Below are 27,043 nucleotides of genomic sequence, written 5' to 3'. Positions count from 1 at the left end.
CCCTGCCAGGAGCTCGATGCTGGACTTGATCCCAGGACCCCATCATGCCCTGAGCCAAAGGCAGATGCTCAACTGCTGAGCCACCCAGGCATCCCACTCATTCTATTTTTAAAGAGTGTACTGCTTGGGCAGCCCAGGTAGCTCAGCGATTTAGTGCCGCCTTTGGCCCAGGGTGTAATCCTGGAGACCCGGGATCGAGTTCCACGTCTGTCTCCCTGCATGGAGCCTGCTTCTCCCTCTGCCTGTGTCTCTGTCTCTCTCTGTGTCTCTCATGAATGAATAAATAAAATCTTAAAAAAAAAAAAAAAAAAAAAAAGTGTACTGCTTAACCCTCATTCGGACAGACTTTTCAACTTGAGTTTCTAGAGAATGAAATTCTACAACTGGAATTACCTATCCTAGTCTCAGAAATATGTCAGGAAATTCCTGTCATAGGGATCCCTGGGTGGCGCAGTGGTTTAGTGCCTGCCTTTGGCTCAGGGCGCGATCCCGGAGACCCAGGATTGAATCCCACGTCGGGCTCCCAGTGCATGGAGCCTGCTTCTCCCTCTGCCTGTGTCTCTGCCTCCCTCTCTCTCTCTCTCTCTCTCTCTCTCTATCATAAAAAAAAAAAAAAGAAATTCCTGTCATAGAGTTAACTCATTATGTCTAATTACTCAAACAATTTTCACATTAGTTGAATTTCAGAAGATACAATATATTTTTTTAAGATTTTATTTATTTATTCATGAGAGACACAGAGAGAGGCAGAGACACAGGCAGAGGGAGAAACAGGCTGCATGCAGGGAGCTGGACGTGGGACTCAATCCTGGGTCTCCAGGATCACACCCTGGACTGAAGGTGGCGCTAAACCGCTGAGCCACCGGGGCTGCCCTACAACATGGTTTTATATACAGATTAGCCCCTCAATGAGGTGAAGAGTAAATGCTGTTTTAAAATTGTTATGGGGCAGCCCCAGTGGCTCAGTGGTTTAGCGCCGCCTTCAGCCCGGGGTTTGATCCTGGAGACCCAGGATCTAGTCCACATCCGGCTCCCTGCATGGAGCCTGCTCCTCCCTCTGCCTGTGTCTCTGCCTCTCTCTGTATGTGTCTCTCATGAATAAATAAAATCTTAAAAAAATAAAATAAGATAAAATTGTTATGACAGTTATCTCACTATCCTCTGGTTTCATACTTTTGTAAAGTCTTATAATCAGATCATTTTGATGCTTCCATGTCAGTAAGTTTCCCAGTAAGTATTTGTTAGAGTCTGTCAATTTTTAAGGTTTCATATGAACATAGAATCCTATTTATCATTTAGTTCAGTGAAACTGTTCAATATTTGAAAATAAACACCTATACCAGGAAGTAAAAGTCAAATAAATTATTCCACACAAAGAACAAGGATTCCAGCTTTAGAGACCCTATCATATTGTAGGTCTGCACATGCAGTAGTAATAAACACATATTTAGATAAGCAATAGGTGTTCAGTGAAATTTTGTTTATTTGTAGTTGACATAACTAATGTCACATTAGTTTCAGGTTAAACTTTTATTTATAATCTTCAGCATAGATCTATAAACAACCAATTTATGTTTCTCACATAATTTATTTCCATTGTGAATTAGGAATTCTTTTTTCAATGTAACAGGCTATGTTAAATAGAGGATTCCAATACTGAAAATCATTAATATCTGAACAATAAACACACTCCAATCATATATTTGGTTATTTTTCATTACCAAATAAAATGAAATTTAATATGACATTTAGTATTATAGCAGTGGACCTTGTAATTGAGTTGGGAATGTTAGAATGAAGATTATCCATGAATCTAAATCTAGGTCATTTTCATTATCCAGAAAGATGGTTTTAAGATAGAACAATTAAGTGTTGAATTCCTTTTTTTTTTTTTTAAGTGTTGAGTTCCTAAGTGTATCCTTGAAACTTGAGTTCCATACTCACACAGGCAATTGGTTGTTCCCTCTGCTTGCAGCAAAGACAGGGATGATTGTGGTGTACACTGCCTCTGAAACACACCCCTGAGAACCGGAATGCACCCAATGTAGGCAAAGCAGCTGTAACTGAGCTGCCTTGCTTCTGGGGTTTCTGTTGTGTTCTCCCATTCCTCTCTGATAGGTCCTACTGGCCAAAGTCACCAAGAACCTACCCCAGCTGGAGAACTATATACCCATGACTTAGAGCAAATCAGGGCACAGGTGTCTTCTGCAAAGACAAGATAAAATTAAACTCACCAGTCAGTTTTGATTCCTGAAGTGTTACAGTTCTTGATGACAGCAAATGCATCATGGCTCATTTTGTGAGCATCATAGCGGGTAAGGGCACAGCAGCGACGCAGGCTGCTGAGACGTTTGTCTCCTTGTACACGAATGCTCACAGCCAACTGGGTGGCCACCCTGTCATTCTGTGGATATAAAAGGATTGAGACCAGAACTACAGTTATTGTGAACATCTGGATTCTATATATTGAACCGTGTGAGAGGAAATTAAAAGAACCAGCATGACAGAATGGTTTAGAAATTGTCACGCTTAATTTTTTTTTAAGGCTTATTTATTTTATGAGAGAAACGAGGAGAGACAGCACAAGTGGGGGCGAGGGGCAGAGCGAGAGAAGTTCAAGCAGTTTCCTTGCTGAGTGTGGAGCCCAACATGGGACTGGATCCAAGGACTGCAAGATCATGACCTGAGCCGAAAGCAAGAGTCAGACACTTAACCTACTGAGCCACTCAGGTGCCTCAGTGATATTTCATTTTTAAAAATATTTTGTGCTGGGGCACCTGAGTGGCTCAGTGGGTTAAGCATCTGACTTCAGCTCAGGTTGTGATCTCAGGGTCCTGGGATCCAGTGTGCCACTTTGGGCTCCCTGCTCAGCAGAGAGCTTGCTTCTCTAATCCTCTCCTGTCCCTCCCCCTGCTCATGCACTCTCTCTCAAATAATAAATAAAATGCTTTAAAAGGGATGCCTGGGTGGCTCAGAGGTTGGGCAGCTGCCTTTGGCTGAGATCGTGATCCCAGGATCTGGGATCGAGTCCTGCATCTGGCTCTTGCAAGGACCCTGCTCCTCCCTCTGCCTGTGTCTCTCCCTCTCTCTGTGTGTCTCTCATGAATAAATAAATAAAATCTTAAAAATCCTTTAAAAAATTTATGCTATTAGTAGAAGAAGTAACTGGAGCATACAGAACCTGAATGATGAAATATTAGAATATCTATGATATTTTGACAGGTGATAGGAACAGGACAGAATAAATGAAAATGGGGACTCTTCTTGAACGTTTTTTGTGCTGTCCATGCAGGAAGATTATAACTAATATTTATTCTATTTTGTGACTGAAGGAAGGGCTCATTTAAGTAATTGTCTGAAAGGAAGATCCAAGGGAGGATGTCAAGATTGAGTAGTGGATCTGGTCTTCTGCTAGTGCAGAAGTTTCCACTAGCACCTCCTCCTTTTACCCTATCTATAGAAGATACAGTATAGTGAGCCTGCATTTAGAGAGCAGGATCACTGATCCACTTTTCAGTGAAGTCTAAGCAATTGAATATTGTTGATACAAAACAAAGAAATAAAGGTCAAGAAGCAGAGATGTAAGAAGGTAAACAGTCTACACAGGGATCCCCTCAAAATCAAAAGATGGTGGTGACAAGAAATACCCCCAAAGGCAAACAAACCAAGAGCAACTATTTTTGGGGGTAAGAATATATTTTGTATTTTTTGTACATTTTGTAAATAAAATTAATAAGAATTTATCTTCAGACAATACAAATTGGCAATTACAAAGGAGTCTTTGTTGACTAAAACTATTCAACAACAAACTAAATGCTGACTATGTATCAGCTTCTGTCTAGAGATACAGGAGAGAACAAAATAAAGTCCAGGCCCATATGGATCTTAATCCTGTAGTAGGAGCCACAGAAATAAACAAGTAGGCTGTAATAGAAAGGACTACAAAATGCTATGAGAAGAAGCAGAGTAAAGCAGAGAATGATGAAGGCTACTGATGTGATAGGGTATTGGAAAGGCCTCTTGGAGAAGATGACCTTTGAGCAGAGACCTGAATAAAGTGAGGGAGGAAATTTTAATATCTAAGTAAAGATTCTCCAGGCCAAAGGAACAGCAAGTACAAAATTGCTTGGTGAGTTAAATAAAAGGGAAGGCAGCCAGTGGAGGGGGAGGCTACAGCAGAGAAGGAAGGGGGAGAAGACAGTAGCCGGAGAAGTAGCCAGAGACCAAATCATTTTGGTCATTATAGAATAAAAGAAATCCACACAGGACTTAAGTATGAAGGGAAGCCACTAGAATACTTTAAACAGTGAAGTGACAAGGATCTTTCATGTCCAGAATTACTTTTGGGATAAAGTCCTTATTTTAAGCTTAAAGACAGATAAATTTCCAGGGATCCCTACTGTGCTTCATTAGATACAAAGTGAGAGGGAAAGCCCCACTTTAAGGCTTTTAAAGCCTTATGAAACTTTATAAAAAGAAATGAGAACAGAGCGACACCTAGTGAACAAAGGCAAACAGGCCCATTAACACAACTGGGATCCTCTCCCTGTTTATGTTCCCCACCAAAGAACAAACCTTCACCATCACCAATTCAGCTAACATAGGACAAACAGGTAGTTGTGAATGATTTCTGACAGTTTATGGTTGACTTGTAGGACTCCTAGTTGTGGAAACACAAGAGAATACATCAAACAATACCATCAGGAAAGTGAAAAAAAAAAAAAACAGAATGGGAGAAAATATTTGCAAATTATCTGACAAGGTACTTGTACCCAGAATATATAAAGAACTCGTAAAATGCAATAATGAAGAAATAAACCACTTCAAAAATGGGCACAGGATCTTGATAAATTTCTCTAAGGAAGATAACGGCCAATAAAACACTTGAAAACCACAATGAGACACCACTTCACATCCACTATGGATAAAATAAGAAAAAGACAGTAATAAGGATATAGTGAAATTAAAACCTTTTTATATTGCTGGGAATGTAACGTAGTACAGCAACAGTCTGGTAGTTCCTCAAAATGGCTAAACAGTTACCATGTGAACCAGCAATTCTAATCCTAGGCATATACCCAAGAGAAATGAAACATATGTCTACACAAAAATCTGTACATGAATGTTCATAGCAACATTGCTCATAAGAGCCAAAAAGTGGAAACAACTCAAATATCCATTCACCAATCAACAGATAAACAAAATATGGTAAACCCATACAATATATTATTCATTCATAAAAGGAAAAAAGATACCGATACATGTTACAATATAAGTGAACCTTGAAATTTATTTTGTTAACCAAAAGATTTCAAGCCAGTCAAAAGGCCACAAATTGGCTTAGTCCTCATATATGAAATGTCCAAAATAGTAAGTCTATGAGGACAAAGCACACTGGCAGTTGCCTAGGGTGAGTAACTGCTAATGGGTATAGGATTTCTTTTTTGGGTGATGAAAATGTTCTTAAATTGATTGCAGAATGGTTGAACAACTCTGATACTAAGTTCAAACTGTATACTGTAAATGAGTGAATTTTATGTAAAATATCAATAAAGCTACTTTTTTAAAGATTTTTTAAAAATTTACTTATTTGAGAGAGAATGAGACACAGGGAGAAGCAGACACCCACTGAGCAGGGAGCCTGACATGGGGCTCAATTCCAGGACCCTAGGATCATGACCTGAACCAAAGGCAGACGACGACCGACTGAGCCACCCAGGTGCTCCAATAAAACTATTTTTTTAAAGGAAAGGATAAAGAAACTAATCATCAGATGTCAAAATTTTTACTTCATCCTCTGTCTCTAAAACTGCCAGTACATCTCTGTCACATGGACTATGTTTAAGTTCCAATAATTTACATTTGTACATTATTGTACAATAATGAGTGTGCTATTTAATGGCTCTGTACTCTGATGAAGATGTACTGTATATTCAGGATTACAGGAGGTAGGTGAGATAAGAAATATACAAGAGTAGAAGCAAATAGTAATGAGGGAGATGGGGAGATGGGGTAGTCAGGTCTTGTGTTCACAGACATAGGTTTTCAAAAGATCATGTTGAGTGTTAGGGAAGATTTCTTAAAATTTCTTAGTCTGGTATTTTTGCTTTTTTTTTTTTTTTTGTCTGGTATCTTTTTGTATTTTTGTTTCTATTCCTCTTCCAGGTAAGCAACAACTGGTATTTAAATCCCAAAGCTCACCCCAAGAATAAAGAAAGAAAATCTTACATCATTTCGGTCCTTGGTTAGTCTCTCCTCTAGTTCCTGGGCTAATTGCAAAAGCCACCATTGTACCTAAAAAAGTGTTGAGACTTTAATATATCATTTCAAATGATATTTGTTTGTTATAGTACTAAAAGGAGGATTTGTTCAGTTCTCTCACAAATATAAGTGTAAAGTCAAGTCTCCCCCATAACCAAGGGATCACCAGATTATAAAAACCTTCTGACTTGCCCTAGCACAAAATTTTAATTTTCTTTTCCTGCTGGCATGCCATCAGGTGAACTTCAGGCATGTTCCAGCTGAGTAAAAAGAACAAAACACAAACTTGAGGCATAATATCCCAGGCCTTCCAAGTTGCCACCTACCAAAAAAAAAAATTAGTAATTCAATTTTGACCTTCAGTTAGTTCTATTTTATTTTTTCTTGGATGGAAAAAATAAATCAAGCTCAATTTTCAACACACAAAGAACTTCATGCTTTACAACAGAAAGGTCTCATCTAACTTACTAAACTTCCTACAGTTACCAAAACCCACCCACTAACCCCTTTAAAAGAGGCAATGTTCTTGTCAAGAATGCCTGCCTACCTGTTCCCGAGTAGTCAGAGCTGTCTTTCCTGGGAAGTTCTTACTGCAGCCAATGGTTTTAGGTAGTTGCCTGGGTTTAACTGGATCATGTTCAATCCCACGGCACATGGCATAAAGCCAAGATCTAATAAAAGCAAAAAATGTGAAAACAATTATTAAAATAAAATACTTACATTGAATTACCCTTTTATCTCCTTCATGGAAAAAGAAAAATTTGCCCCAAATTAAGTATCCCTCACCTCTAACAGAATCCCTGCCCTTCTCAATGAATTCTAGTGCAATATATTGCCAAGGAGAGGGACAGTGGTTATGCTTTTTAAAGTCAAGTCATCACTTGTATTTTTGGAAAAGTGCTGAGCAAACCACTGATTCATAACCCCAAGTTTTTTGGTACTAAGTCTAAATACAAAGATTTTAAAGGAATTATCAGCAATTTAGCACACAAAAATGGTGTATATATATCCAAGCCTATCAACCTACTTAGGTAAATGAAAAACTGGACTGACAGGCCACAGTGATCTAATATTTTTAAGCAAAAAGACCAACGAAGGGCAGCCCCTGTGGCACAGCGGTTTAGCGCCGCATGCAGCCTAGGGCATGATCCTGGAGACCCTGGATGGAGTCCCATGTCAGGCACTCTGCATGGTGCCTGCTTCTCCCTCTGCCTGTGTCTCTGCCTCTCTCTCTCTCTCTCTCTCTCTCTCTCTCTGTCTCTGTGTGTGTCTCTATGAATAAATAAAAAATAAAAAAAATAATAAATTGGGAACTTTAAAAAAAAAAAGACGAATGAAACTACTTTGAGGAACAAATGTTAAAGATAGGTCTAGATTTTACTGGATGCTTTTATCTAGATTTGAATTTACCAATCTCCATAAAGGTTATGACTGAAAAGTATTAGGAACCACTTACCCATTCTTCTCTCCAAAATGACTCTGGAGCTGAGATTCAGTGAACTGAGTCAGTTCGCCCATGTATTCCACCCCCAGGATTTCAATGACAGAAGCACCTAGCTTTCCTCCAAGACTACGGCTAATAAGAGAGACAAGAATTTACAGGTCACATCATAAGTATCTGGTTAGCAGCAGACATAAGAAATTTTGCTGTGTAAGTAGGTCTTCAGAGGATTAAGGGAAAATGAGAGCACATATTGGTCCTGTAAACTATTAATTTTCTAGTTTAAGACTGAATGATTCTGGAAATTAAAATACTCTGGGAGTTAGGACCTGGGAAGATTAACAATAGCATAAACAAAGGTTTAAAGTCATTGATTAGTTATTAAATCAACTGTATATAAAACTTTCAATTACACAGGATCTACTGTCCCATTTAGGGATTAAAATTCTAACCCCAGGGGCGCCTAGGTGGCTCAAACGGTTAAGCAGTTAAGCATCTGCCTTTGGCTCAGGTCATGATCCCAGGATCCTGAGATTCAGCCTAGACTCCCTGCTCAGTGGGGAGTCTGCTTCTCCCTCTCCTTCTGCCCCTCCCCCAGTTTGTGCTTGTTCTCTCTTGTGCTCTCTCAAATAAATCTTTTAAAGAAAAATGTTCAACCTCAAAACAAATCCCATTTCAATTTCATAGCCAAAACCTTTTATATTTAAGAATAAAAATTTGTAAAAAAAAAAAAAGAAGAAGAAGAATAAAAATTTGTAAGCTTGGTCTTTGAGGCTTCCTATAATCTGTCCTCAACCTACCTTTTCTGTCTTATTTCTATCGCTTATCTTCTTCAATATGGTCCAGTTAAACTAGTTTATGTCCCAGCTCACTGAAAATACCTTACACTTTTCCCTTCTTTGTTTTCAAAACATTATTGAAATCAGAACTGCTCTTCAATTCTCATCTGACAAAACAAAATCTCATGTCTTTTTATAAATCTTTCTCAGATTTCTCTTCTATGAACTCCGGTAACTACCTGTACAACTCATTTAGCAACTACTCATGTACAGTCTTGATAACACTTTCACTGTTTCCACTGTTACATCTGGTCCCTTCTACAATACTATATGCCCTTGCCAAGGACACACATTGGTATGCACAACCTAGTTATTCATTTTATTTGGCTTTTGCTCTCATGCCTAGTTTGGGAGCAGTTCGGCAGCCCCGAACACCCTGATATCACATTAGAATAAAAAAAAGAAGTAAAGTATCTATTTGTTTTGTTATTTAGTAACAGACTTGAATAAAAAGGCTAGAGGGACATTAACTATAGAGCTAAAAATCAGTTCATTTTTAAAATTCAGGATTAAGTAACTTCCACAGATAATCCAGAATTGAAGGTTCATCAGGAAAAAAGTCTCTGTTTTTCAAAATTCCCTGTGTATCTCCCTTTTACCTTCCTGGCTACCTACTTCTGACTCCAATTTTTCATAAGGAACAGAAGAAACCAGAGTATCTTCATAAGGATATGAGTCAAATTGAATGTACTTCCTGAATACTTACATTTTGCTAATAGGCATCTGGCTGAAGAGCTGTGGGACAGACCCATGTGAGACCAGGGTTTGGCGGTTGGGCTTGTTCAGTCCACAGGCCAGTTTTGCCAGGACCTGCAGCATGAAAAGCATAAAAACTTCATTACTGCCAACCTCACCCACACGGAGAAGTGGTGAATATTAACACACATGTACAAACACAGGCACAGCTTAAGGGCTGTAACTAATAGTTTCCACGTTAAAAACAAAAACACCACCAGAAACTCAAGACATCTCTAAACCTTGGTGTCCCACAATATCCTCAGTGGAAACTAGGACCCACTATCACCATCCTTATTGTTCTTTCCATAACTTCTATTCTTGGTTTTCCTTTGATCATGTTTTTCCATCCCCATCTATTCCTAAGGTTCTTTTGAGAGAATAAGGTGCTTTACTGGTATCATTTCACAAATTATAATTGGTAGGAATAGTATAAAATCATCCTTTAAATTCAATGGAGTTTCCCTGGAACTTCTACTAGGCAACATTTAGTTTCATTTAAATTACTACAGTGGGACTTTGGTTTCCCCTCCCTTCACCCAATCAGAAAAACCTCTAAACCTCTGTGGGATAGTTTGGCAATTGGAGGGAGGGGGGAAAGGTAGTAACCAGGGATAATCAGCCACTGCCCAATTACTGAACCTAGTCAGCAGAGGACGAAGATCCCAGACCCTCACTGCACTTAATAAGTAAACTTGTTATTCTGCCCCTGTATCACTGACAATTGTCTGTATTCCCTAAATTAAAATAGTGATCCAAATTAATCCAAATTAATAAAATTTTATTATTCCACCTCACTTATTTTTTTTAAAAGATTTTATTTATTTATTCATGAGAGACACAGAGAGAGAGGCAGAGACACAGGCAGAGGGAGAAGCAGGCTCCATGCAGGGAGCCCAATGTGTGACTGAATCCTGGGACCCTGGGATCACACCCTGAGCCAAAGGTAGACGCCCAACCATTGAGCCACTCAGGTGTCCCTATTCCACCTCACTTACTGCTTTCATTAGAAAGGAGGGTATAGGCAAAAGCATAAAATACTCAGGCAATTCCACAGAAGTTTTAAGATAATACTAGGATATTCAGCAAGTGAAAAGAAAGAGGTTCATAAATAAAATTCAAAGACTAACCTCCTTTCTATAGATAGTTCAGTCATTAAGGAAATATTTTGGATACAACTACATAAGGATTTTCTGCAGATTTTTCAGAATACTTCTTAGGAAAATACATGTTCAATGACATTTCCCTTGTTAGAGAATTACTCAGGCTTTTATTTGGTCCTCAAAATAAATTCTAAATAGAAACCCATTTCAAAGTATACATATAATGATTTAAGTGCCCTATTCATACCAATCCTTGCTGTATTTAACTACAGATATATATGTTTCTCCTCAAAACCCAGTATTAGCCTTCACCTTATTGTGTGAAATTCCAGCTGAACACTGAAAGCCTGTCTCCCTCTCTATGGCTGCTCTCATTTCCTCCACAATCACTGCTCCAACAGTGAGCTGCAGGTCTGGAGAGGTGTTGTTATCAATCTGAAGAGAATCAAGCCATTGAAATAAGCCTTGTTTTCGCGTCTCCTCTGAAAAAACAGAAAGGTTGTATTTAAATTTTTTTTTTTTAAGTCAGGATTTTGTGTTATCTAATACAGAAATGCTTCCATTTCACAGTACTTTAGATATGTACATTTTCTTTTTTCTTTTAATTCAAGAGAGAGAGAGAGAGAGCATGACTGGGGAGAGGGAGAGGGACAAGCAGACTCCTCGTTGAGCATGGAGGGAGAGGCGGGGCTTGATCTCAGGACCCTAAGATCGTGACCTGAGCTGAAGTCAGACATTTAACCAAATAAACCACCCAGGTACCCTGATATGTACATTTTCACACATACAAAATGGCAGTTGTTTACAGACTTCTTGGTACTCAAAAGAGAGATCAATTTCTGCTTCCTGTAATTCCAGCAGCCTTAGCTTCAGCTTAGGCTGAACCTTATAATATGCAACAAACATTTTATATTGTCTTTCATGATCAATGCTAATTTTTAAAATTTTTTTTAATTTATTTTATTTATTTATGATAGTCACAGAGAGAGAGAGAGAGAGAGAGGCAGAGACATAGACAGAGGGAGAAGCAGGCTCCATGCACCAGGAGCCCGACGTGGGATTCAATCCTGGGTTTCCAGGATCGCACCCTGGGCCAAAGGCAGGCGCTAAACCACTGCGCCACCAAGGGATCCCAATGCTAATTTTTTAATAAACATTTTTCCTTAAGATTTTATTTGAGAAAGAGAGAGCAAAGAGAGCATGAGTTGGAGGGAGGGGCAAAGGCAGAGGGAGAAGCAGACTCCTTGCTGAGAAAGGAGCCCGATGCAGGACTTGACCCCAGGACCTCGGTATCATGATCTGAGCCGAAGGAAGAAGACACTTAACCAACTGAGCCACCTAGGTGCCCCTCATGATCAATAATTTTAAAGTATATCCGTTTTCTCTCTCTGGTTCTCTGGAACTTCCTTCCTCCAACTTTCTCTGGCACACCCCCTCCCTCAAGAATTGCTATTCAATTAGAAAATATTCAGAATTAACTCATGCTTCAAAATAATGTTAGTATTTATGGATTTTCAGAGACTGGTTTTCCTGGTGAGTAGCTAAAATTCTGGTGATTCTCCTGACAAGTTATTGAAATTAGTAGCTTTGGACTCAGGGCCTTGAAAATATGTTACTATCCAATTTAGAACTAGTCAGTTTTGAAAAAGCCTAAAAAATGATTATACAGCAGGGGAGGTAGGCATAGAGAAAACCTAGACATGTTGGTTTAAAGAGACAGTAATGAGGTATGAGCAAGGCAAGAAAATACACTCAAATTATTGTGGGGAGGTATTTGAAGGTTCACATATATAGAGGAGAAAGATGAGCACATAGAACTTTCCAACTCTTGATGGCTGCTTCTCTCCTTTGCTGGCTTGTCTTCTTCCTCCAACACTCAGATACTCAGCAACATTCTACTCTGTATATATGCTTTTTCTCTCGGTCAATAATTGGTACTGACTTACATTTCAATTTGCTTATGCTGAGTACAAGCAAATCTTAATCTCTATTCCCAAACTCTTTTTTTAAAGATTTAATTTATTTATTCATAAGAGACACACACAGGCAGAGGGAGAAGCAGGCTCCATGCGGGGAGCCTGATGGAGGACTCAATCCTGGGACTCAGGGATCACGACCTGAGCCAAAGGCAGGCGCTTAACCACAAAGCCACCCAGGCATCCCCTCTATTCCCAAACTCTTAAACTCTAATCTCTTATCTCCACCTCCCCACAGAATAACTCTTCTTGAATTTTTCATTATAGTTTCAAACTATGGTTCACTATACTTTCTAAACATAACTAAAATCAATCTTTTAATATCTTCCTTCTCAAATATTCTTTCCCAAACAACTCCCTATTTCTTTCTTTTTTATTTTTTTCTTTTTTAAGATTTTATTTATGAGAGAGAGGACAGAGGGGAGAGGGGGCAGGAGAAGCAGGCTCCCCTGGAACAGGGAGGCCAATATGGAACTCGATCGCAGAACCCCAGGATCATGACCTGAGCCAAAGGCAGACACCTAACCAACTGAGCCACCCAGACGCCCCTCTTTCTTTTCTTTTCTTTTCTTTTTCTTTCTTTTCTTTTCTTTTCTTTTCTTTTCTTTTCTTTTCTTCTTTTCTTTTCTTTTCTTTTCTTTTCTTTTCTTTTCTTTTTTAAAGTAGGCTCCACGCTGGGAGCTCAACACAAAGCTTAAACTCACAACCCTGAGATCAAGAGTTGGACGCTTAACTGACTTAGCTACCCAAGGACCCCACAACTCCCTGTTTCTAATAAGGGTTCGAAATTAAAATAATATTGGGATCCTTTCTTTCATTCCCCATTAGTCAACAAAACCAATTTCAAATATCCATTGCAATCCGCCGTATTTTATTCAGGTTTTCTTCATTCTTGCCCAGACCACCTTACCTCCTAAACCACCCTCTCCCTGAATGCATTTTACAAAATGCTCATGAATGAAATATTCTCAAATACCAAATACTGTTCAAAACTGTTAGCTCTCTCACACCTACAGAATAAAGTACCAACTCTATAAACTGGCACTGAAGACTGTCTGGCCTTTCAATTAATCTTCCATTAACCCCAAATTTGTTATATCTTTACAATTTCCAGAACATATGATGTTTCAAACTTAAGACATCACTTATTCTATTTCCCTGATTATTTATTTATTTATTTATTTATTTATTTATTTATTTATTTATTTATTTATTCATGACAGACAGAGAGAGAGAGAGAGAGAGGCAGAGACACAGGCAGAGGGAGAAGCAGGCTCCATGCAGGGACTCAATCCCGGGTCTCTTGGATCATGCCCTGGGCTGAAGGCAGTGCTAAACCGCTGAGCCACCCGGGCTGCCCTGATCTTCTTAAGTCTGTTCTCTTTGCTTAAATATTATCTATGCTTTAGGTCTTATTCAAGTCTCATCTATCATGTGGTCTTCTCCAACTTGTCTAGCTAACTTTGGGGTGCCCCATTAAAGTTCTTTAGCTCTTATCTGTAACCATATAGTATAATTGTTAAAAGAATATTCTACAGTAAGGCAGTGTTCAAATATTAACTTTATACTAAACTATTGACTTTGAACAAGTTCCTAATTCTCTAAGTTTCAGTTTCGTTGTCTGACATGAGCTTACGTACTGTATCTCATAGGACTGTTGTGAGAATTATATATAATTTGTGTATATGTGCATACATGTGTAAATGTATATATATAATTTCACTAAAGGTCCTTAGTACAGTGCCTTGCATATATTAGCAACAGTAAATATGACAGCCTTCTTTTATTTTTATTTTATTTTTTTTAATTTTTTAATTTTTTATTTTTTTATTTATGATAGTCACACAGAGAGAGAGAGAGAGAGAGAGAGAGAGAGAGAGGCAGAGACACAGGCAGAGGGAGAAGCAGGCTTCATGCACCGGGAGCCCGACGTGGGATTCGATCCCGGGTCTCCAGGATCGCGCCCTGGGCCAAAAGCAGGCGCCAAACCGCTGCGCCACCCAGGGATCCCGACAGCCTTCTTTTAAATTTTTTTTTTAATTTTTTATTTATTTATGATAGTCACAGAGAGAGAGAGAGAGAGGCGCAGAGACACAGGCAGAGGGAGAAGCAGGCTCCATGCACCAGGAGCCCGACGTGGGACTCGATCCCGGGTCTCCAGGATCGCGCCCTGGGCCAAAGGCAGGCGCCAAACCGCTGCGCCACCCAGGGATCCCGACAGCCTTCTTTTAAAACCATTTTTTTAATTAGGTTTGGGAAACAAAAAATATTAATTTATTGAAATTGTAGGATTTCTAGGCATTTGTCTCAACTACTAGAGGTAAATTTTCTTTGCTTTAGATTTCTTCCTTATTGTTTTCCCAGATTAATATATCACAATCCTGTAACAGAGCCACAAAAGATAAGCAGCATTTGTTTCCTTCTGTAGTTGATAAGAATCTGTACCATTTTGGTTTTTCTCTGATACACTGAAGTGGACTAGCAGAAGATTCAGGCAAGTTTTGGTATAAAATGCCCACTAGAACTGAGAGACTTTCCTTTTCATACTGGATTATCTGAGTAGCTTTGTGGAAATCAACTGACCAAAAAAAAAAAAAAATGTGGTAATCTACTTGTGTACTTTATATTTTGTACCATGGATCTGTCTCATCTTACTTTTTTTTTTTTTGAAGATTTTATTTATTTATTCATGAGAGACAGAGAGAGAGACAGAGAGAGAGAGACAGAGAGAGAAGCAGAGACACAGGATCCATGCAGGCAATGCGACGTGGGACTCGATCCCAGGTCTCCAGGATCATGCCCTGGGCTGAAGGCAGCACTAAACCGCTGAGCCACCCGGGCTGCCCTCTGTCTCATCTTACACCAACACTACACTGCCCTAGTTATTGTAAATTTATAGTTAAATCTTTTTTAAGTAGGCACCATACCCCACATTGGGCTTCACGTGGGGTTTGAACTCATGACCCTGAGATCAAGCCCTGAGCTGAGATCAAGAGTTGGACACTTAACCAACTGAGCCACCCAGGTGGTACCCCATCCTTTGCATTTCCATACAAATTTTCAGTTTAGCAATTGCTACAAAATCCTGCTGTGAGTCTAGGAGGGAACGCAATGAATCTTAGATCAATTTTGGGAGACTTGAGCTCTAATAATATTTAGTCTTTTGATGCATGAGCATGATATGCCTCTCCATTTATTTCATCTAATTTCTCAGGGATATTTTATAGTTTTTACTAAATTAGTTTTTCACATATATTTCACATACTTATCTCTAATAATTTCATGATTTAATGCTATTGCAAATAATATGCTTTTTAAATTTCAATTTCCTATTTTAAATTTTAGTGTGTAGAAATGCTATTGATGGGGTTAAGCTGATAAACCTCTAGCTATAATCTACAACTCCAGGTACCGTAACTACAAAAAAGACCCTGTACTGAAATTAAGTGTGCCCTTCTCTATGCTATGAACTGATTAGTGTATTCCAAGCTACCTCTGGTTATTACCAGAATTTAGTCCCCATCTTCTTGCTGGCTATCAGCAGAGGGCAGCTCTCAGAGCCTAGCCATGGGGGCCTTCTCCAAAGGCCCTCTCACAATATTGCATGCCACTTGTGTCTTCAAAGCCATCGGGGGGAGAGGGGGAGGGCTCCAACCCCCATGACTCATCTTTAACAATGTTTTATAATTTCTTATACTACTACACAACTGCTTCACGGCATAGGCATTCAGAGGTTCAATATATGCTTAAACATAAATAAAGAGCAAAGGAAGGTGGTAACTAAGGAGTTCCTCAGCTAATACAAACTACTTACAAAATGGCCCTGAAAGAAAATATATCACTCTGGCAGTTTTTGAGTATTATTTTTAAGTAATCCTACCATTTAAAACGTTCCATACATGTAACTATTTCAGACACAGAAAATAAGTTGGAAACACAGTGTGGCTGAGCAGGACTGCCAGCTTTGTATTGAAAGGCAGGATGGCAAAGCTGAACAGAAACTTTAGTATCAAAAATCACAAATCCCTAGCTGCAAAATATGTCACATCCATGAAAAATAATTTCTGGAAGATTATATGTACTTAGATCAGCTAATTCCCATTGTCAGTTTTTTTGGTTGCACACATCATGTGAAGACCCAGGAATATGAAATATCATAACCATTTACTAGGCATTGCACTGTTCTGAGCACTATAAATACAAAGATGGTTCACTCCAACTGGAAACTTAATCTGGACACACTAAAGCAACAGATACATACAGAAATAAGACTTCTTTATAAACATTGGCATTTTTAATAAAAATGTACATAGGTAAGAAAAAAGGTGTAGAAGACAGAGGAGCATGTCCCTTTGAGTTGGGGTAAGATTTGCCACCAATGAAGGCATATACTATGACCTTCAACCAGGAAGCTCTTTAACAATGAGTTGCAGCCAAAAATACCAATGAAATAACCAAATCCAGCTCTCTCACGTCCCACTTCCAAGATGACCAAGAAAAGAATAATGGTTGTGCCAAAAATGGCTGCGGCCACATGCAGCCTATTCACTGCACCAACTGCACCCATTGTGTGCCCAAGTATAAGACATTAAGAAGTTTGTGGTTTGGAACATAGCAGAGGCCACTGCCATCAGGGACATTTCCGAAGCGAGTGTCTTCCACGCCTATGTTTCCCAAGTTGTATGTGAAACTACATTATTGCGTGAGTTGTGCTATTCACAGCAAGGTAGTCAGGAATCACTCTTGTGAAGCACGGAGGGACTGAACACCCCCACCCTGATTTAGACCTGCAGGTACTGCCCCACCACCTCCACTAAAAACCATGTAAGGAGCTGAGTCCCTAAGGACTGAAGAAAAAGTGTTCTCCAGAAATAATTAAACAAAATACATGGCGATTATACTTTAAAAACAAAAGAAAACAAAAAACAAATAAAGTGTTTTAAAGCATTAGCCACACAGTAAACTGTGGTACACAAAGCTAAGACCAAGAAAAACTTTCCTTATTATGACATTTCTTTTTCTTCTTTCTTTCTTTTCTTTCTTTTTTTTTCTTTTCTATTTGAGATAGAATGCAAGAGAGCATGAGTGGGGGGTGCAGAGGGAGATGGGAGGGAGCAGCAGGGAGCCCAATGTGGGGCTCAATTCCAGGACCTAGATATCATGACCTGAGCTGAAGGCAGACAGTTAATTGATTGAGCCACCTAGGTGCCCCATCATTAAATTTCTGACTCTGGTCCCAGAATAATAAAGAAAAGAAAATCATGACATATTTCATCAACAAATGTTTATGTATTATAACTTTGCCTACTTTAAGTGGCACATTTTTATTGTCCACTGTATTTTCCTGAATGAATTGAAGGATTTGTAGCCTCCAGCTTGATAAAATCTGCTATTATCAGGATGAGGAATAAAATAATTCCTCAATGGTCTTTCTCACAAGCTTCCCTGGGCAGTTCTACTACCCTTCAACACAAAATATTAAAAACATATTTGTTATACAACTGTTCCATGACAAAAAGAAACTTTGTATCTTATATCTTATTCTCAACATGGAACCCATGGGAAATTCACTTTAAGGAGAAGCTAAACTCTCTTAAAGTTCTTTCTGAACAAATCTTTACTGTATCTACAAGTAATTACAGATTGCCTTAAGTTTCCCTCCATAAGAAGTTAACTTGCTATAGGTTAGTATCCAGTTTCCTTTTGGTTTATAGCCAGCATGCAAAACTTTTTACTGAAAAAGCACTTCTGAATAAGAATGTTATAAAATAGTTCTAAAAGTACATGTTACAGATGGGGAGATACACTTTTTGAAGATAGCCATTATGAAAAGTACTAGAAAATGTTTAAGAAAAACTGTAGATACCCTGTTGAAAAGTCTCTAACTGCCAAATTCTTTGGTTTGGGAGATCCAGCTGAATTCATTTCATGATATTTGGTTAAAAAAATTTACGACCCAGATTCTTTTAGATCTGGCATTGAGAGCTATTATAATCTAATTATTACCACAAAACCAAAATTTTTGTTGCCCTAATTTTAAGAAAATATTTTTAACCATCAAGTACATTTTATTAAAAGCATTATCATACAAATTATAGGCACACCTTGTTTTATTGTGCTTTGCTTCAATGTGCTTTTATAAACTGAAGATTTGTGTCAACCCTGCATAAAGTAAATCTATTGGCACCATTTTCCCAATAGTATTTGCTCACTTTGTGTCTATGTTACATTTTGGTAATTCTCACAATAGCTCAAACTTTTTCATTATTGTTATATTTGTTACGGTGATCTGTGATCACATAATAAAAAATAAGAATTTCTTCCTATTTTACCCCCTACAGACCCACACATAATGGATTATAAATCTACATGTGAAAAGCAAAATAAAGTTTCTAGAAAAAGCAGAATTGCTTCATACACTTGATCTTAGCCAAAAGGCCGAGAAGAGATGCAGACCTGCTTCATAACCTTGAGGTAGGTATTTCTTACTAGGACATAAAAAATACTATCCATAAAGGAAAAAAAAAAAAACGATACATGTATCAAATTAAAGTTAAGAACCTCTGTTAGTCAAAAGCCACCAGTAAGAAAATGAAAAACAAGCCACTGACCAGAATATATTTGCAATACATATATTTAATAAAGGATTCATTTCCAGACTATATAAAGAAGTCCTGTAGATGAATGAGACAAGATAATCCAACAACAACAAAAATGGACAAAAGATTTAAATAGGTACACTTAATGAAAGAAGATATCAAAATGGTGAATAAACTTACAAAAGGTGCTCAATTTCATTAAGACCAGGGACATAAAAACTAAAACCAATGATAACACTACACACACATCAAAATGGCTAAAATGCAAAAGAGAAAAAAACAAGTGTTAAAAGGATGTGAAACAACCAGAACTTTCATATATGCTACTAGTGGGATTATAAATTGGTATGACCATTTTGGAAAACTGGTAGTACCTACTAAAGCTGACTACAATTAAACTAAAACTGGTTTTAGGCAAACCCTCCAATTGAACACTTCTAATCATATACCCAACAGAAATGCATACATTTGTTCACCAAAAGATATTTACAAGAATGTTCATAGCAGCATTATTAGTCTTAGTAGCCCCAAACTAGAATCAACCCAAATATCCAACAGCAAAACACATAATTTGTGGCATATTCATGTAATACAATACTACACACTAATGAAAGTAAACAAACTCAACTACATACAACAGAATGGATGAATCTCACAAAAACAGTATTGACCAAGTGAAAGCAGACTCAAGTATACACTGTATGATTTCAATTTTATAAAGTTTAAAAATAAACTAAATAGAAATGAGGACAGTGGTTACTATAGGAAAAGGGGGAGAGGGATAGTGACTGGAGGTGCAGGCAGGTGTGTCTTCTAAGGTTCTCATTTTGTTTTTTGATTTGGGTGTTTCTTACAAAAGTGGGTTTACTTTGTGAAAATTAGTCACGGTATATACACTTATGATTTGTCCACTTTATGCGATTATATCAATAAAAGTAGATGAGGAAAAAAAGGAAAATATAATGGATTACATATTTCAGAAGTAAAAATACTAAAACAGATAAAAATCTTTAGCTTAGATGAAAAAAAAGGGGGCCAGAGTGGCTCAGGTGGTTAGATGTCTGCCTTTGGCTCAGGTCATGATCCTTATGTCCTGGGATTGGGTCCCATGTCAGGCTCCAGGAGGCCTGCTTCTCCTCCCTCTGCTCTCTTGCTTTCTCTCTCAAATGAATAAATCTTAAAAAAAAAAAAAAAAATTGAAAAAAAAAAGAAAAAGAAAAAAAAGGGACACAAATGAAGACCAGAAGATTGGTGGTATGTTTATGGATGGCATAAGTTAACGTTAAGATAACTATCCTCTCTGGGGCACCTGGGTGGCTCAGCTGGTTAAGTGTCTGACTTTTGATCTCAGCTCAGATCTTTTTTTTTTTTTTTTAAAGATTTATTTATTTGTGAGAGACCCACACAGAGAGAGGCAGAGACACAGGCAGAGGGAGAAGCAGGCTCCATGCGGGGAGTCCGACGCAGGACTCAATCCCGGGTCTCCAGGATCATACCCTGGGCTGAAGGCAGCACTAAACCACTGAGCCACCCGGGCTGCCCTCAGCTCAGATCTTGATATCAGGGTTGTTGAGTTCAAACCTCTTACTGGGCTCCACACTGAGCTCCACACTAGGCATGGAGCCTATAAAAAAAAAAAAAAAAAAAAGAAAAAAGAAAAAAAAGAAAACTATCCTCTGTAATATATATAGCTAATTATATAAATATATAAATTCAATATAATAAATATATTAATATATAAATTCTGTAGTATATAAATATATATAAATTCAATATATAAATTCTATAATATATAAATGTAATATATAAATTCTCTGTATATTTAAATCTGTAATATATAAATTCAATATAATCCCATCACAATTTTTTGAGGAATTCAACTAATATATTCTAAAATGCACACTGAGAAACAAAGGCACATTTATACCTAAGACAATTTTGAAAAACAAAAGCAGAGGGGAATCCCTATCAAATATACTACAAACAGTAATAAAAAGTGTGTTTCTGGAGCAGGAGTAGAAGCAGACAAATAGGATATTACAGAAATTGACCTAGTATTACATGGGAAATTGAGAAAGAATGGATTACTTAATAAGTAATTGTTGGGAAGATGGGTTCTATAATAAAGGTCTTCATAAACTTCTAGTAGAAATGGATATCTAAAACAAGATTCAAAATGCATAAAGCATAAGGTGAAAACTGAGGGACTAAAATAATTTTATTCAACAAAGCATAAATAAAGTTTGTGGATGACAGATTTGGGAGAAGATATTTGCAATGTCAAAAACGAAGGAACTAATAACCACAATATACAAAGAATTCTTGCCAAAAAAAAAAAAAAAGTCCAATGATAAACTAGGTAAAGATTATAAATAAGCAATTCAAATTCACCAAAGTAGAAACTCAATTAGCTAACAAGTATATGAAGAAATGCTCAACTTCAATTGATAGAGAAATAAAAATTTAAATAAACCAAAAATATGAAATACCACTTTATAGCCATCATATTGAAAATATTCTTAAACATTAGAAAATACTAATTGCTGGTGTGGTATGAGGGCAATAGGCATTCTTGTGTACTTCGGGTATAGGGTAACAGCTACAGCCATTCTGGGAAACGACTTGGAAGTACTGAGTCAAACTAAGTATATGTGTATGCCTTATGACCTAGCACTCCACTTGAAAACATTTTACAGAGAAATCTCTGCATAGGTCCATAAGAGGATGAATGAGGACATTTATCATATAAACAGTAAAAAATAAGAAGTAACGAATGAGTTCATCACTAGAAGATTGGTCTGTAAACATGATAGATCCATACCATGGATTAAGCTGCAATAAAAGCAATCAATTACACATAAATACAACCACATGGAAAGACCTATAAAATCACCATTGAAGGAAAATTAAGAAAAAGAATGAGATCTACCTGGTATGTTAACTATAGTGGAAAATTAAAAAATTAAAAAAAAAAAAGAATGAGATCTATAACACAATACTATCTTTTAATTAAAAAGCACAAATTTTAAAAGCACATACACAAAGCAACGCTGTACAATTTGTAAAGACATATACAAATTCAAAAAGATATACCAGATACATCAGTGCATACCAAAGGGTGGGTCAGGTAGGGAGGAAGTGGGGGGAATCATTATGAAAGGGAAAGTAAGGAAAATAATACAAGAGACCTTGCACAACCCATTGATATTTTACTATAAAAATTTTAAAAGATTTTATTATTTATTTGAGAAAGAGAGAGCACACACACAAGCTGGGGGTGGGGAGGCAGAGGGGTAGAGGGAGAGGAAAAAGTAGGCTCCTTACTCAGCAGGGAGGCCCTGTGTGGGGCTCATTCCCAGGACCCTGGGATTATGACCTTAACCAACTGAGCTATCCCGGTGCCCCAATATTTTACTATAAATTGATAAGAAATTTTGAGTGACATTCAACTCCCTGTACTTGAGGTCCCCCTTAAAAAAAAACTTAAATGATAAAGAAACCAAGGCACAATACTATAAATTAACCTACAAATGACAGACGTGCTCAGTCTACTGCTAGAACTCTAACCTGCTTCAGTTATATTTAAAGAGAAACCTGATTTCATACAGATTTCACAGCTTTTCAACATCCATATACCTGGAAAAATAAGAGAATTTGTATATCCTTCCATGTGAGTCCTTGTGATTCGTTCAGATTGTTGTTTAAGTTTCCTTTCAATCAATCCAAGAAGGATCAGTGTGACCAAGCAAAGCAGGTTCCAAAAGCAGGAAGCAGAAGCAATTATGATGCTATGGAAGTACCTTTCTGATCAGTCCCTTCTGCTGTTGTAGGGCCTTGAGGCAACCCTTCAATGTAGGTGGTTGGCAATAAGTCAGCAGAGATAGGTTGACCCTGCAGGTTTTGTAGTCTCTCTTGGACAGCACTGGTCAGGTCTATATAAGCCTCATCAATGCTGGCACGTTCAATCACAGCAAAACGAGACAATATCCCCATCACTTCCACACTGGCTTCCCGGTACCTAAAAAGTGTAAGGATTATCATGTGTAGGCAATAAATGAAGGCAACATTGAGATTGTTAGCCCCCATCCTTTCATCTTATAATGAAATCATATACATAACCAGTGTAAGATCTCCTTAAAGGGAGGAATGGCTTGGCAGAGATCAGATAGTAATGTAAACGAAGGGTAAATGTGCAGGCATATGTTCAATAACAGAAGCAAAGAAAAAGAAGAACCATGGAGGCAAACATGTTTAGTGACCCTAGCACTATGAAGGTGGAAAGCATCCAAACCATAAACATGTTTTTGTGGATCTCTCCAAAGAGGAAAGAAATGCTTTAATGACATTTTACCAAGATCACCTATTCTTTTTGTTATTTTCATACATCCATTGTATTTTCTGCTTCCACTTTTGTCTTCAAATAAGAGATAACTTACAGGAAACATTGCCCTGATTCATGAACCCAAGTATCTGGTCTTCCTTAAAATGGTATTTCTCACTATAAGTTAACAGAAGTGACATGGATTTTATACTTCACTCAACAGTGAGCTGGGTCAGCATGTGAGCTGGTCCTTGCTACATATATACACACACACACACACACACACACACACACACACCCAACCAAGTCCAATCACTTCTGGGTATACTAACATTCAAATTACCAAGCTGAAGATAAACAGCCTTCCCTGGGGGATACTATTTTACCATGTATACCTTCTATTTAAAACATAACAAGTAGCTCTTCTGGCTGTAGATAACTAGTTTCCTATGGCAATATGTGCATATTTTCTTTGCTTTGAACCTGCTTTGTTCCTGGTAAATCTATCATAAAAATGGAAATATTTACACCATTTCACAAAAACATCTATAAAAACTACTATAATTATTGTCCTAAAAAATCCTCAAAAGAATTAGAGAAATATTTGGCTTCTTTTTTTAAATCATTATTTGTGCTGACCAAAGGATAATCAGACCTCAAAGGAAAAAAAAAAGTACAAGTGTGTGTAAGAGCATGAGAACATGATACAGAGTGAGGGAAGAACACCTTATCATAGTAGTTGGTGTTCCTTCACAGCCGCTTGAACAAATTATTCCAAAGTATCTTAAAAATATTTGATAAATTTCATGTGTATACACTTCTGCAAATCATATTTTATAAGCTGGTATCATAAGTTAATTATTAAAACAATAATTTTAAATTGCCAGGTCTTAGTAATTCTGGTCTATACACTAATTCCTAAACTTGGTAAAACTGGCTTTGCTCATTATTTGATGAAGATTTTATTTTTTTAAAAGATTTTATTTATTCATAAGAGACACACAGAGAGAGGCGAAGACATAGGCATAGGAGAAGCAGGCTCTTCACAGGGAGGCCAATGTGGGACACGATCCTAGACCCGGAGATCATACCCTGAGCCAAAGGCAGATGCTAAACTGCTGAGCCACCCAAGCATCCCTATTTGATGAAGATTTTAAGAGTAAAATAAACACTCCAGTTTAAAGCACATGGCTTTTCGAAATCAGACTCGGAAGTCAACTATATTTCTGGGAAGTTACACGGTCTTCATCATCATAAAATTCTGTTCGATGCAGTTTAGTGTTATGTCCATTAACTGAATTAATTTCACTTTAGGGTTAAGATATTAATCTTCAGTCAAATCTGTCTTCTGGCAATAACTCCAGGGTGAATAGGTTATGGCACGTCAACTTTAGACTTGTAATTCATAGGTGAGTTCAGGGATGTTTCAAGTCTTTTTTTTTTTTTTTTTTTAAGATTTTATTTATTTATTCATAGAGACAGAGAGAGGGAGAGGCAGAGACACAGGCAGAGGAAGAAGCAGGCATCATACAGAGAGCCTGACGTGGGACTCGATCCAGGGTCTCCAGGATCACGCCCTGGTCTGCAGGCGGCGCTAAACCGCTGCGCCACTGGGGCTGCCCGGATGTTTCAAGTCTTAAGCCAAAGACTTACACACACCATATTACAAGGTAAAGTTTAATATGAGAATGTGGCTACTGAAATCTAAAAAAAAAATCCCTGATTCCTCAGCCTTCTATTTCCTAGTTGTGTGATTTTATTTAACCTCTCTAAACTGGTTTCTTCATGGAGGTGAGGGGTAATACTAGAACCTCTTTTTTTTTTTTTTTTAAGATTTTATTTATCTATCCATGAGAGAAACAGATAGAGAGGTAGAGACACAGAGGGAGAAGCAGGTTCCCCGCAGGGATCCTGATGTGGGACTCGATTCCCGGACCAGGACCATGCCCTGAGCCAAAGGCAGATGCTCAACTGCTGAGCCACCCAGGCATCCCAACAGAACCTACCTTATAATTTAAAATTTAAGAGATTTTGCCCATGGAGAGCTTAACACAGGCTAGCATAGGACATATCCTCAGTATATACTATTAGGATTATTATAATAGCTGGTGCTTGTACTTACCTCTAACTTGGCTAATGACCAGATATGTCTCCATTCTAAGACTAATGTTCTAAAATCTGGGGGAGCAGCAGCTCACTTTGAACACAGAGTAGGTAATCTCCTTTGAGATTGTTCAGTTCAGGCAAGCAATTCTAGATACTGCACTATAATGTCAGTTTGACTCATCGTTCTCTGGAAAAACTTAGTTTTAGTCAATTTAATTACTTCAAACATTTCAGACTTTTGGCCTGAGAACATGGGAATTGGTGTTGTTTTAATTATAAAGCCAATTTTTAAATAATTAAGGAACCGAAAGGGTGTTAAGAGCAGCAACTGTTACAGGTTTTAATGACTCTGCACTGTTCCTGAAACACAGCATTAAAATCTATTTTCATTTCATAGAGAAAAGCTGGCTGTCCAAAGGGAACTTTTTCAAATGTTATTTACACAAAGCAAATTTGAAACATCAGTTCCTAGTCTCATGGAATATTATTTCCAATTCTTCCATTCCCCTAAGCAATCTTCTTACTTGGTGAGGTTAGCTTTCCCACGGGACTCACGAACTTGTGCCAGTAGAAGATCTGGACATAACTTCTTAGCATCATCTGCCCACATGCTTCTAGTGACCCCAAATGCACGAGCTTCATAACTCACTGCAACTATTCTAGGGTTAGGAAAAAAAAAAAAAGAGAGAGAGAGAGAGAGAAACAGAAAAGTATTACATGATCACAAGCAAAAATAACATTTAACTTAACATAATAGAAACTTTTTGGTCACAGATGCCACTCTTCCATCTCAAATACAGCCGTTAAGAAATCTCAAAAATAGGACCTAACATACTGCCATGTATTCTCATGGATTAAAATATTTTACAGTTACAATAATTATGATACATACCCACCACCTTTCCATGATTTGTACTGTACAACCGCACAAGGTTTATTCCTCAAATGAGGATTTTGCCGCTGTTCCACTTGAACAAAAAAACAGTCCATGTCCACTAGAGCAACTACCCGGTCCTGTCCAGTAGCCATTTTTCTGTAAGACAATATTTTATGGTCAGAAAAGACACCTAATCCAAAGTGCCAAGGAAAACTTATTTCTGTTCTTCCATTGTTGAGTTATCATGAGGGTGAATACTAACAATAATGAAATTGGCATTTTCATATACTGCTGGTAGGAAAAGAATAAATTGGTACAATTTTAGGAAGGTAGTAAAGCTTAGTCATCATGTCTCCTCAGTCTTCCCTTATTTTTCATTCTAAAGAGAATTTTACCTTATTTTTTTTTTTTTTGAGAATTTTACCTTATGTAACAAACTGGATAAAAGTGAATTATTTAAAAATAAATATATTTTAAAAAGTGAATTGTTATAAGGGTTTTTAAAAATACACTTTAATATCAATGGTGTACTGTGTAAACAAAAATTTATTTTCCTTTCATTTATTTCAAGGGTGTTGTTTACTTGAACTACTGGTCGGCTCCTGATAAATTTTTCTTCATCTTTTTAAGTAATCTGCCTGGAAAACAAAGATTCAAGTCTTTCATTACCATAGAAAATGGAGTCTTCTCTATTAAGGGCTAAGGTTTTTTTTTACAACTATTTAACTTGCCATATTTGCTTACAAAGTCTTCGTCACTTTGATTAAACAGACAACCAAGTATTG

The 27,043-nt window shown here is 37.6% G+C and overlaps 2 protein-coding genes and 1 pseudogene across 6 annotated transcripts in view; 2 read left to right on the top strand and 1 right to left on the bottom strand.

Annotated features, from left to right (window-relative positions):
• Positions 1-26,410, bottom strand: part of POLH (DNA polymerase eta) — a 28,457-nt gene extending 2,047 nt beyond the window's left edge. The window contains exons 1-10 of one of the 4 annotated variants that reach the window (XM_025418869.3): positions 26,274-26,410; positions 25,906-26,040; positions 22,755-22,972; positions 10,692-10,861; positions 9,248-9,351; positions 7,718-7,837; positions 6,809-6,932; positions 6,229-6,294; positions 2,235-2,404; positions 1,391-2,021 (exon numbers count right to left, since the gene is read on the bottom strand). In XM_025418869.3, coding sequence (XP_025274654.3) covers positions 1,820-2,021; positions 2,235-2,404; positions 6,229-6,294; positions 6,809-6,932; positions 7,718-7,837; positions 9,248-9,351; positions 10,692-10,861; positions 22,755-22,972; positions 25,906-26,040; positions 26,274-26,410 — 1,446 coding nt within the window. In that variant the 3' untranslated portion in view covers positions 1,391-1,819. Of the gene's footprint in view, positions 1-1,390; positions 2,022-2,234; positions 2,405-6,228; positions 6,295-6,808; positions 6,933-7,717; positions 7,838-9,247; positions 9,352-10,691; positions 10,862-22,590; positions 22,973-25,905; positions 26,041-26,273 lie in introns of those variants that run through there. The other 3 variants (XM_035697500.2, XM_049092578.1, XM_035697502.2) reach the window with 3 other exon arrangements.
• Positions 1-27,043, top strand: part of GTPBP2 (GTP binding protein 2) — a 45,328-nt gene that overhangs the window by 12,720 nt on the left and 5,565 nt on the right. Inside the window, exons 12-13 of one of the 2 annotated variants that reach the window (XR_007401450.1) lie at positions 18,697-18,829; positions 24,752-26,415. The exons of the other annotated variant lie outside the window; for it this stretch is intronic. The gene's annotated coding sequence lies outside the window, so the exon portion shown is untranslated. Of the gene's footprint in view, positions 1-18,696; positions 18,830-24,751; positions 26,416-27,043 lie in introns of those variants that run through there. 2 annotated transcript variants of the gene reach the window in all.
• Positions 16,659-18,690, top strand: LOC125752305 (40S ribosomal protein S26-like; annotated as a pseudogene).

Source organism: Canis lupus, chromosome 12, assembly GCF_003254725.2.
Source record: "Canis lupus dingo isolate Sandy chromosome 12, ASM325472v2, whole genome shotgun sequence".
In the NCBI taxonomy this organism is placed as follows: domain Eukaryota; kingdom Metazoa; phylum Chordata; class Mammalia; order Carnivora; family Canidae; genus Canis; species Canis lupus.
This window is presented reverse-complemented; position numbering and strand designations above follow the sequence as displayed.